General features: G+C 41.9%; 1 protein-coding gene across 7 annotated transcripts in view; it reads right to left on the bottom strand.

Moving 5' to 3' along the window:
• Positions 1 to 12564, bottom strand: part of sipa1l3 (signal-induced proliferation-associated 1 like 3) — a 240609-nt gene that overhangs the window by 33005 nt on the left and 195040 nt on the right. For all 7 annotated transcript variants that reach the window (XM_072549485.1, XM_072549487.1, XM_072549489.1 and 4 more), the window contains one exon: positions 8170 to 8621. In XM_072549485.1, coding sequence (XP_072405586.1) covers positions 8170 to 8621 — 452 coding nt within the window. The remainder of the gene's footprint in view (positions 1 to 8169; positions 8622 to 12564) is intronic.

A 12564-nucleotide genomic window follows, 5' to 3' on the forward strand; every position in this document is an offset into this window, starting at 1 on the left:
CATGGCTAAAACTGTTGGATAATTACAACCTGTATAAAGCTTCAGTGACACAAGTGAACTGTAATAGCTAGCCATGGTAAATGGGATTGGAAGAGATTAAATGGAAAACCTGCACAGAAGACACTAGTCACTGCAGTCTGAGTACAGCATTCTCTAACAGTCAGCTCTTAGCATTGGTAAATTACTGATTCAGTTACTTAGCAATGATTTCAGCATCATACAAAGAATACGAATTCAATATAACAGGGAGAGCGAGACATCTAGCTGTGATTAAAGTATTGATGATGGCAACAGGAATTGTTTGGTTTGTGATTTAAAAGCATCACAGAAAATGTATTGTTGCAACCAAAGCGTATTAAATTAAATGTGTTCTTCTCTGTTAATAAAACCTGTCTGTGATCAGAATCTCATGTCTGCTGTTAATCAGGAAATTCTGCCATTAGCCTGGTGACTAATATAAATCAGTCATATTGATAAGGGTTCATTCCAATAAATTGTACTGCTGGCTCCCCTGTAAATAGGTAACGCTGACAGCTCAGCCCAATTTCACATTGAACCTTGGCCAAAAGTGAAGACTTGCTTTGAAATGCTCTGTAGTCAGCATCTGGGATTTGGACATCTGCCATTTCCTACACTGTCTAATAAAGAACATACAAAGACTAACTTCTTTCCTCGGAGAACAAAGCCAGTCTCTTACACCCAGGAAAGATGTTTTAGTGGAGCTTTAAGTGGTGACTTGCCCACAGCAAAAGATTAAGAGGGGAAATGTTAGGAAAAGGAGAGGAAAAGCAGGGAAGAGGAAGGGAGAAGAGGGAGAGAGTAAAGTAGAAAGTGTCACATTAATATAGTACCTTGTACAATTGAGTGCATTTTAAAGTGTAGTAACATGTGCAGAATGAGTTCCCACAGACAACAAGGCGATAACAATTAGGTTACCTGTTTGAAGTGATTCTGGATTACAGATGAAGTGTTAGTACACTGGGCTGAACTCTTCTACTACTCTCAGGAATTGTGCCCTGCCTTGTGTCCAGCTGAGACTTGAGTAAGGATCATGAATCAATACTTCACACAAATGAAGGCAGTACTGCTGTGAGTGCGCCGGCACATGTGCAAGCCTGTGGAGTGGGACTCAAAACTACACATGACGACAGAGAGGTGAATGCACTACCCACTGAGACACAAATCACACAAAGTGGTTGAGTTGAAAGCACTGTCACCAGCCATTTGACTATCATGACAAACACTACAGAATCCCAAAGCACTGTTCCAAGTTTATTGTTGGCTGTTGAAGAATCTCAGATAATTACACTCTCAGATAATGAACGATTTTGATTAATTACTAATTACTATTTTATCCAAGAGGATAACAATCAAAGACACCAAGTTTTCAGATGCCATCTATGCTACATGTTGTGGTCAGCTCCACTGGAACCATCTGGGATGTCTTGTGGCTGGTATTAATCAACGTTCCTGATTTCAGGTAGGGAAGGATGCGCACACAAAGTCTTCAGTAGAAGACAAGCTCGGTCTTGATAAACTTAGTAGCAAGTTACATTACATCAGAGCTCCAGGAGAGTCTATCCTTATGGATAGAAAATATACTATGTTAGTACCTGAATGGGTTAACTGTCAACTATGGGTTATGTTGCAGGAAAAGCACAGCAGGTAAGGCAGCATCCAAGGAGCAGGAAAATCGCCATTTCGGGCCAGAGCCCTTCATTAGGAAATGTCGATGAAGAGCTCCGGCCCGAAATGCCCATTTTCCTGCTCCTCGGATGCTGCGTGACCTGTTGTGTTTTTCCAGCAACAAACTCTCAACTCTGATTCCCAGCATCTGCAGATCTCACTGCTTCCTAACTGTCATCTATGACAAGCTGAGCCCCAAAGCAATACAAAAGGATGGAAGCAAATAAAAAGATTCTTGTGGCAGGAGTTTTCACATGTGGGGTTGAGCAGAAAATATCTAATTGTAGCTCCAGTTTTTTGTCTCTCCCTGTCTCTTTATGTTTCACAGATTACCAAGGTTGCGTTCTAAGAGTGTTCTAATGGCAATCAGGGTATGGGGGATGTGGCTGTTGGAGCATCTGGATCAAGTAAGAGGCTAGTGAAAGAAAGGTCAATTTACAGCAGATATCAGAGATGTTGGGGGATTGAGAAATTAATTGCAATAACCAGCTCAATACTACGAGGAAAGGGTAGGTTACAATTACATCAAATGGGCCGTCTGCTCTCCCCATTTAAATTCAGATTGTGAAATTTCATGCAAGAGAAGTAGCTAACAAAGCTGTTGTGTTAACCCTTACTTTAAGGAAACCTGCTGAGTACATGCAAGAGTAGCTGATTGACGGTGATTATCAAACTGCATGGAACTACAGCCTGTGTGTAAGGCTCCAGAAAAGATGGTCTTCTCTTACCACACCACGTTCAACAACTACGGAGGCTGGTCACTTATTACTACAAAAGCCATACCAGCTATCTACCAGATTCTAGAATTCACACAAAGAATTCTAATTCTTTGACATAAACAACATCTTCTCAGAACACAAGCTTGTAATTCCTGAAATATGGAGAGACACTAAGAACTGGAACTACAATTAAAAAGGTTTGATCAAGGTTTATTCCCTGCAGCCCAATCCCATTAGAAATAACTATCACAGTCAAAGGAACAGTTCCAAAGCATTGATGCTGTGCCTGGGTGGATTACCCTTTATGTAAGAAATGTTCTTCAACAACAGTTGGCCACAGTTCTAAAGCCTTCCCACAGCCTGTGATCATTTGGATATCAAATAGACTTGGTTCCCATGCAGGTTTCAGAGTTTAGTATCTCTAATAGGCCTCTTTTATTTGAAAAATAATTTGACAAAATCAGTTTCAAGTAAACATTCCTGTCATGTTGGTTTAGTTTTCAAGTCCTCTACATGTTTACACATTCTTTCTGAGTGCTAACATAGCTCCTCTGAAGTTTTCAACGTTGTTGAAAGAGGACATCCCTGCAATGTGACTCAACAGCTGACAGATTGTTGTTAAATCACAATGAAGTACAAGGCACTGCAAATCCTATACCTGATAATGGATTATTGTTGGTAACAACGGTTTTAAAAAATCTTCTGGAAGTTTTGAAGATAGTTGGGCAACTTTCACTTCATTTCAGAGTGGAGAGCTGAGCTCAAAGCTGCTGTCAAATGCATTAGAAGTGTACAGCACACTCGGTGTTACACAACAAGGGAGGTCTTTTCAATTGATCTCTTATGACAGTTCATGCAGAAACACCAAAGCAGATTAATAAACTTTGAAGAGTTCAGAAATTTTTCCACCTAAAAAAAATCCCTCCCTCTCTGAAATACCCTGAGGCATTCCAGCTTTGTACATTAAGACCCAATGTGCTATTCACTAGAGCAGAAATCCACTGGAATTAACACATTAGTTTCTCCCCTTCTGCCAACACTACAGGGTATTTTGTACAGCAACTTTAGCATCAATGTGAAGTGGTTTCAGCTTCACACTAAATTCACCAGAGTAGTGTACATTGGCCTTTAAAGCCAGAGGTGACTAAAATTAAATGAAACTGTTCCACTATCAGGTTATTCCCAAAGGCAGATTTCAAAGATAACTGTAGGATCAAAGTCAAGCCCAAACAACAATGTTACAGCTGTGTAATTGCAACTCATTTACTCTGCCCACTTTATACAGAATCCAGAGAGAAAGTCTGCATTTTTATCATGTCTTCAACCTAGAAATTATTCTGTCGATGGTAATTCATCAGAACAAAATCCAGATGGTGCTCCTCCCCAACTTCCTCCAGGGAATTCCTGGATGAAGTTTCAGTGTTAATAAATAAGTTGAAGGGATTCAACTTATAGCACTGGAACTGGAACAGTTCATTCATTGGCAATGGTGCAACCATCTATCCTGTAAAAGAATTTGGCTAATGTACAGTATGTCTTTTTTTTAAAACCATTTCTTAACATTTTTGTATTTTAACATTGTTTGTTGTTTGGAGCCTGTTTTGCATCACCATTTTAGTGTTGTGTTGCTGGCATCTGTGATGCATTCCAAGAGTGCATTGTCATCACCATCAGGTACTGCCTACATCCCAGACATTCCTCTACCGTTCATCCCTGTGGTGGGCAAGGGTCGGGCATTGCATCTGTGTACTCAGGTAATTGTGGCACAGTCCATTTCCTCTGATCAGGAGGAGGAGAGTAAAACTAGATTAGGAGGAAGGAATGAATTCTGGCCACTCACTGATTGGACCAAGAATAGAAAGAGGACAGAAATTATGCCACTTTACCAGTGGAGAGGAGGAGTGGAGTGGGTGAGGCGGCGGGTAGTGTTGGCAGCTGTGAGCAGTGCAGACACTAAGGTGGCTGTGGCCACAGCAATAGCGCTTAGTTTCAGGGTCCAAGCCTCGGGCTCTGCACCATTGTGTACTAGGGACTTGGGAGGAGCAACTGTCACTGGGGAAGCCTTGAACTTCTTTCTCCCCTCAGGTTTATATTAACAATTAGGAAGTAAAACAGCAACCCCAGAAAATAAAACAAAAGCTGCACACTACCACCACCACCACGTCTTCCACAAGTAACTCTTCATCTCCATTGTTTTGCACTTGAAAGTGAATTCTAATATTATTGGGGACAGCTCACTTGGGTAATACATTAGATATCAGGCCCTGCCCATTCCTGGAGTCATCATAAAAGTTAAAAAGAAGTAATCAAAATACGCAGAGTCCCTTGTTACCTGCAGATAGACCCAGGTTAACCGAGAGAGACTGTTTCTATACTTAACAAGTAGCAATGTTTCTTGCAAACAAAAAAACTATTTTAAACACAGCTAACACAATGAACTGCTGACATAAATCTGCTTCTAAACTTCCCCTTCCCCTGCTCTCCCCCAAATATATAAGGATTTAAAAAAAAGTTATTTATGAGCAGAAGGGGAGAAAACTGGGGAAGCAGTTCATTTGCCTCAATCCACAGCATTCATTGAGATTATCCTTTTATTTTCAGGATTTTGTGTTAAGTCTCTTTTCACTTATTTGTAGGAAGCACACAGGCAATTGGTACTTTGAATGCAAAGTCTCTTAGTTAAAAGTTAAAAGACTACTGCTTACAATGACTGGTGAGGGAGAATAAACAGGCTCTCACATGTTATAATATAACATATTATACTGGCAAGACAGACAAAGCATCTGCCCGTGCAGAAGTCTGAAGACCTCTGCCAGTAGCATGCACACCCACAAGCTTTTCAGTTACTCAGGGGATAAGTCAGATAGTTGTCAGGCTGATGGTCTTTGTCATCTACAACTAGTCACAACTCCACAACCCAATGTGTTATTTGTTGCCAGCCATATTTTACCAAATACATCCACTATGCCCCTGTTTAGATTCACACAAACAAACAGGTCTACTCCATTGCATTTGGTCAATGCAGCAGCTTAAAGTCAACTTCCAATGAGGTTCAGTAACTTGCTTTTACTAAACTGTAGCAATTCTTGCACAATTTTAAAACAGTCCTTTTCAATTCAGCCCACAATCAAAAATAGGAAGAAGAATATAGTCTTCACAATATAGCATTTGGTGGACTGTGATTTTCAATTCATCATGCAATGCTTGTCTTGATGATAGGCTTGACAGGCTGGGATCATTGCCTTATTGAGGTTTATAAAATCATGAGGGGCGTTGATAAGTTTATGACAAAGATCTTTTCCCTCGGGTGGAAGAGGTCAAAACTAGGTTAGATACTTTTAAAGTGAGAGGAGAAATATTTACAAAGGACGTGAGGGGCAACTTTTTTTATTCACACAAAGTGGCACATGTGTGAAATGAACTACCAGAGAAAGTGGTGGATGCAGGTACAGTTACAACATTTAAAAGACATTTTAGATAAGTATATGAGTAAGAAATATTTGGAGGGATATAGGTCAAACATAGGCAGGTGAGACAAGTTCAGTTTGGGAACATGGACTGGTTGGACTGAAGGGTCCGATTCCAAGCTGTATGACTCTTTGCTGTTTGGAAAATGCTTTGGGACATTTGAAGTCACGAAATACATTATATAAATGAAAGGCTGTCTGCCTTATAAATGAATATGCATCAGCAATTAACTACTGACTAAATTGGCAAAATTTCAATAGAAAGATTATAGCAAACAAAATACACCTTCAAGGGAAGTTCTGAATGGATAACAAATGCTGGACTTACCTAGAATGTTTACAAGAAAGAACAAGTAATAACAATAAAAAAAACTCTGTTCAGCACACATCCTAACATCTGCTGACACCAAGAAAAACTCCATTGGAATAAAACCATTTCATGGCTTCACATCATAGAGTTCAATGGGAGCCATTTTGAACATCAAACATGACAGCACCGTACAGACCCTTCAGCCCTTGATATTGCTCCGACCTGTGAAACTAATCTGAACCCCATCTAACTTACACTATTCCATTATTATCCATATTTTTATCCAATGACCATTTAAATGCTCTTAAAGTTGGTGAGTCTACTACTGTTGCAGGCAGGGCTGACTACTTCTGAGTAAAGAAACTACCTCTGACATTTGTCCTGTATCTATCACCTCTCAAGTTAAAGCAGTGTCCCCTCGTGCTAGCCATCACCATCTGAGGAAAAAGGCTCTCACTGTCTACCCTATCTAACCCTCTGATTATCTTGTATGTCTCTATTAAGTCACCTCTCAACCTTCTTCAATAACAGCCTCAAGTCCCCCTACGTTTCCTCATAAGACCTTCCCTCCATAGCAGGCAACATCCTAGTAAATCTCTACTGCGCCCTTTCCAATGCTTCCACATCCTTCCTATACTGCAGTTAACAGAACTTTATGCAATACTCCAAGTGTGGCCACACCAGAGTTTCGTACAGCTGCAATATGACCTCATGGTTCCAAAACTCAATCCCTCTACCAATAACAGCGAACACACCGTATGCCTTCTTAACAGCCCTATCAACCTGGGTGACAACTTTCAGGGATCTATGTACCTGGACACCAAGATCTCTTTGCTCATTCACACTACCAAGAATCTTACCTTTAGAGACCAGTACTCTGTATTCCTGTTACTCCGGCCAAAGTGAATCACCTCACACTTTTCCACATTGAACTCAGTTTGCCACCTCTCAACCCAGCTCTGCAGCTTATGTATGTCCCTCCGTAAGCTGCAACATCCTCCTAAACTGTCCAAAACTCCACTGATCTTAGTGTCATCCACACATTTACTAACCCATGCTTCTACGCCCTCATCCAGGTCATTTATAAAAATGACCAACAGCAGGGACTCTAAAACAGATCCTTGCAGTACACCACTAGTAACTTTATATCTGTGGTCCAAACAATAGTTTGAGGTCACACATGAGTGCTCACAGTTTTTGATTAAATTGCTGTAAGATTCCATTATTGAGTATTCTTCACAAAACATGCACTGGGCAAGTCACATTGCAAATTCTACCCCCATCACGAAGTCGAAACACTGCTGCCCATATCCTCAAGCTTTAAAAGGACATGCAGCCACCTAACGGCCATAATTGCCAAAAAGGGAAACATGTTTAAAGAAAACACATTCCTGTTCAGTGCTACATCAGAGTGCATAGTGACCACAGCAGGGGAGCACCCTTTGAACAACTGAGTTTAAAAACAGTATTTACAGGGCTGTCATCTTGATATTACTCTCAGCTGACTGTTTAAGATCAATGATAGTTTTCTGACTTGTATGTCCACTCTAAGATCAATCATGCAGGCCCATGCCTTCCACAGGGCATGGAACAATGTTCTCAGTGAGCACCCAGGATGCCCTTATGCCTTCTACAACTCACCTAAGCCAAATATCTAATAAAGATTCCTCACCTACAGGTTACACAAGCTGTCACTTTCTGTAGTGTGTGCGCAAACACAGGCTACTTGACTGTGAAAGAGATCATAGACATGCTCGATACCTACATAAGAGGGATATAATTAGAAAGTGATTAGAAATGAAAGTCCCTACTCTCTCCTCAGACCAAGGCCAAGTGCAGAATCCTTAAGTGAACAGCAGACTCAGCAAAGCTGAGACCTGACCTCTGAACCTTCTGCTCAGCCTCCAGGCTGCATTTTCACTCACACTCCAGCATTTGACATCTTTCTTACTTCTAAAGATTGGGTTATATAGATGGCTCATTTTACCTCAGATGCACGTTTTCATTACTGTTCACACTGAAGCTGGTGTTATTCGAAGGACCACAGGTTTTTATTTTATATCCTTTATTTTGGCCATTGGTGCTGAGTGTTGGTGAGGAGTCCCTCCTCCTCTCCAGGTGAGGTGGTGTCCGGTCGAATACCCGGTTGTTGTACTCCTGCAGTCCACTGTAGGTGGCCGAGGTCTGCATTGGTTTCTGGGGCTTCTCTCTCCGTGGTGCTGGCCTTGCAGATTTAGCTGTTACTGCACCTGAAGCAAATGGACTCGAGGCATGGAGGGTGGTGTCAATGCCACTGTCACTGGATGCTCCTTTTGCAGAGGTCTCAAGGTCAACCTCCATATGCTCCATATTGTCAAACCATCTTTCATCACTGTGGCCGCTGGAGGCATTGCTGGACAGAGTATTGCTACTTGACTGGCTTGAGTAGTGGGCATCCCCCTGTTAAGCAGCAGACACAATATTAGAATCACAGCTGCAGACTATGCAGTGCCCTTTGAGAACATAGAACATAGAACAATACAGCACAGAACAGGCCCTTCGGCCCACGATGTTGTGCCAAACATTTGTCCTAGCTTTAGCACCCCATCCACGTACCTATCCAATTGCTGCTTAAAGGTTGCCAATGATTCTGACTCTGCCACGCCCACAGGCAGCGCATTCCATGCCCCCACCACTCTCTGGGTAAAGAACCTACCCCTGACATCCCCCCCTACACCTTCCACCCTTCACCTTAAATTTATGTCCCCTTGTAACACTCTGTTGTACCCGGGGAAAAAGTTTCTGACTACCTACTCTATCTATTCCTCTGATCATCTTATAAACCTCTATCAAGTCACCCCTCATCCTTTGCCGTTCCAATGAGAAAAGGCCAAGCACTTTCAACCTATCCTCGTATGACCTATTCTCCATTCCAGGCACCATCCTGGTAAATCTTCTCTGCATCCTCTCCAAAGCTTCCACATCTTTCCTAAAGTGAGGCGACCAGAACTGCACACAGTACTCCAAATGTGGCCTAACCAAGGTCCTGTACAGCTGCAACATCACTTCACAACTCTTGAATTCAATCCCTCTGCTAATGAACGCTAATACACCATAGGCCTTCTTATAAGCTCTATCCACCCGAGAAGGCTCAACATAGACAGCCCAGAGAATTATTCCAGACAAGGGTCAGAGACTGTTGGTTCTCCACTTTCCTGCTGCAATTTTCCACACACTGTAGTGAATGGGTTAGAATTACTAGCTGCAAATCACAGAAACAGACCACAATTCCAGGAGCTTAAGAACAAAAGACCATAAGATATAGCAGTGGAAGTAAGGCCATTCGGCCCATCGAGTCCACTCCGCCATTCAATCATGGCTGATGGGCATTTCAACTCCACTTACCCGCATTCTCCCCGTAGCCCTTAACTCCTCGAGACAATCTCTGCCTTGAAGACATTTAGCGTCCCGGCCTCCACTGCACTCTGCGACAATGAATTCCACAGGCCCACCACTCTCTGGCTGAAGAAATGTCTCCGCATTTCTGTTCTGAATATACCCCCTCTAATTCTAAGGCTGTGTCCACGGGTCCTAGTCTCCTCATCTAACGGAAACAACTTCCTAGCGTCCACCCTTTCCAAGCCATGTATTATCTTGTATGTCTCTATTAAGTCTCCCCTTAATCTTCTAAACTCCAATGAATACAATCCCAGGATCCTCAGCCGTTCCTCATATGTTAGACCAACCATTCCAGGGATCATCCGTGTGAATCTCCACTGGACACGTTCCAGTGCCAGTATGTCCTTCCTGAGGTGTGGGGACCAAAACTGGACACAGTACTCCAAACGGGGCCTAACCAGAGCTTTATAAAGTCTCAGTAGCACAACGGTGCTTTTATATTCCAACCCTCTTCAGATAATTGACAACATTGCATTCACTTTCTTAATCACGGACTCAACCTGCATGTTGACCTTTAGAGAATCCTCGACTAACACTCCCAGATCCCTTTGTACTTTGGCTTTACAAATTTTCTCACCTTTTAGAAAGTAGTCTGTGCTTTTATTCTTTTTGCCAAAGTGCAAGACCTCGCATTTGTTCACGTTGAATTCCATCAGCCATTTCCTGCACCACTCTCCTAAACCGTCTAGATCCTTCTGCAGCCTCCCCACTTCCTCAGTACTACCTGCCTGTCCACCTATCTTCGTATCATCAGCAAACTTCGCTAGAATGCCCCCAGTCCCTTCATCCAGATCATTAATATATAATGCGAACAGCTGTGGCCCCAACACTGAACCCTGCGGGACACCGCTCGTCACCGGCTGCCATTCCAAAAAAGAACCTTTTATCCCAACTCGCTGCCTTCTGCCAGACAGCCAATCCTCAATCCATCCCAGTAGCTCACCTCGAACACCATGGGCCCTCACCTTGCTCAGCAGCCTCCCGTGTGGCACCTTATCAAAGGCCTTTTGGAAGTCTAGATAGACCACATCCACTGGGTTTCCCTGGTCTAACCTACTTGTCATCTCTTCAAAGAATACCAACAGGTTTGTCAGGCATGACCTCCCCTTACGAAATCCATGTTGACTTGTTCTAATCAGACTCTGCTCTTCTAAGAATTTAGAAACCTCATCCTTAATGATGGATTCTAGAATTTTACCAACAACCGAGGTTAGGCTAATTGGCCTATAATTTTCCATCTTTTGTCTTAAAAAGGATGATAATGAATCTTTCCCACAAATCCTTCAAATGGGGCGAATGCAGTTTTGGGGAAAATTATAAGTACGTACAAATCTAAAGTTACATTACTCAGATTCTAATCGATTGCAATTTGTACTTGGTTAAATACACTATGGAACAAAAGAACAAGGCGGCGAATGGTTTGAACTAATACGATTTCAGCTTAGCCAGTCATAAAAGGTATTACAAGTAGCTCCTATATTTAGCAATATTACATCATTCTAAATGCTGACCACTATCAGTTATTGGTGAAAAGTAGAATTATTAGTGCCCCTCCAAACCCTAACAGCCATTCCACAGTCACTATATTACTAATGGGAGGTATTCAAATACTGAGATAACATTCCACAGGCACAGGTTGGCTTGAATCTCACCACAGTAGCTGGTGAAATTTGAATTCAGTAAAGAAAATCTGGAATTAAAAGCTAATTTAAAGGTGACCATTAATAACTTAATTGTGAACCAGATGGATTTTCACAATGTCCTTCAGGGAATGAAATCTGCTGTCCTTACCTGGTCAGGTCTACATGTGACTCCAGACCCACAGCTATGTGATGAATTCTTAACTGCCCTCTGGCTCTCAAGGCCTTTTCAGTTTAAGGGTAACTAAGGTAAGGCAACAAAACCAGCCTTGCCAGCAATGTTGACATCTCAACAAGAACAATGAAACAAAGGGTAACAAACAAGCCTGGGCAAAGCAAGGGGTGGAGAGTCAATGTTACCTTGTAGGGTGCTGTAGAATCATTGCTTTTAGGAGATTTGGCGAGCATGGATATACAGAGCCCTTCACAAAATCAAGATGTCTTAAGAACTTTAAGCTAACAAAATACTTTTGAAGCACAGTCACTGTTGTAATGTAGGAAATGAGAGTTAATTTATGCAGCAACTCCCATTAACAACATAACGTCATAATCAGATCCTCTGGTTTGAGATACTAGACTTTTTTCACTGGAGTGTAAGAGGTTAAGAGATGACCTTATAGAAGTTTATAAAATCATGAGGGGTATAGAAAGGGTTAATGGTAGGGGTCATTTCCCTAGGATGGGAGATTTCAAGACAATGGGGCATATTTAAGGGGAGAGGAAAGAGATTTAAAAAAAGACATGAGGGGCAAATTCCTTTTTTTTAAAGGAAAAATGGGTGGTGTGTGTATGGAATGAACTTGACAAAGTGGAGGATGTGGGTATAACTACAATGTTTAAAAGACATTTGGATAAGTATATGAATAAGAAAGATTTAGAAGGATATGTGCCAGAAGCAGGCAGGTGGGGCTAGCTTAGTTTGGGATGATGTTCGGCATGAACTAGTTGGACCGAAGAGTCTGCTTCTGTGCTGTATAATTCTACGATTCCTTAAAGGCTAGTTTTTGATCATGATACAAGGGACCCTTAACCTTTTCTTCGAAGTATTGACTGTGGAATCTTTGAAGGGGCAAGTAGATACCTGGTTCAACAGTTCATCTGAAAGATGGCACCTCAGACAGAGCAGCACTCCCTCAGTAATGCACTGGGTGTCAACCTAGATCTTGTGCCAAGCAGACAAGTCCCTGGTGTGGGACTTGATCCCATGACCTTTTGATTGAGTGTGCTATCAACTAGACATCTTGATCTTGAGAAATTGCATTCTTTCTGTAACAGAAATTCTGTAAAGAAAACTTGCTATACTT

The sequence above is a fragment of the Chiloscyllium punctatum genome, chromosome 29 (assembly GCF_047496795.1).
Source record: "Chiloscyllium punctatum isolate Juve2018m chromosome 29, sChiPun1.3, whole genome shotgun sequence".
Classification (NCBI taxonomy): Eukaryota; Metazoa; Chordata; class Chondrichthyes; order Orectolobiformes; family Hemiscylliidae; genus Chiloscyllium; species Chiloscyllium punctatum.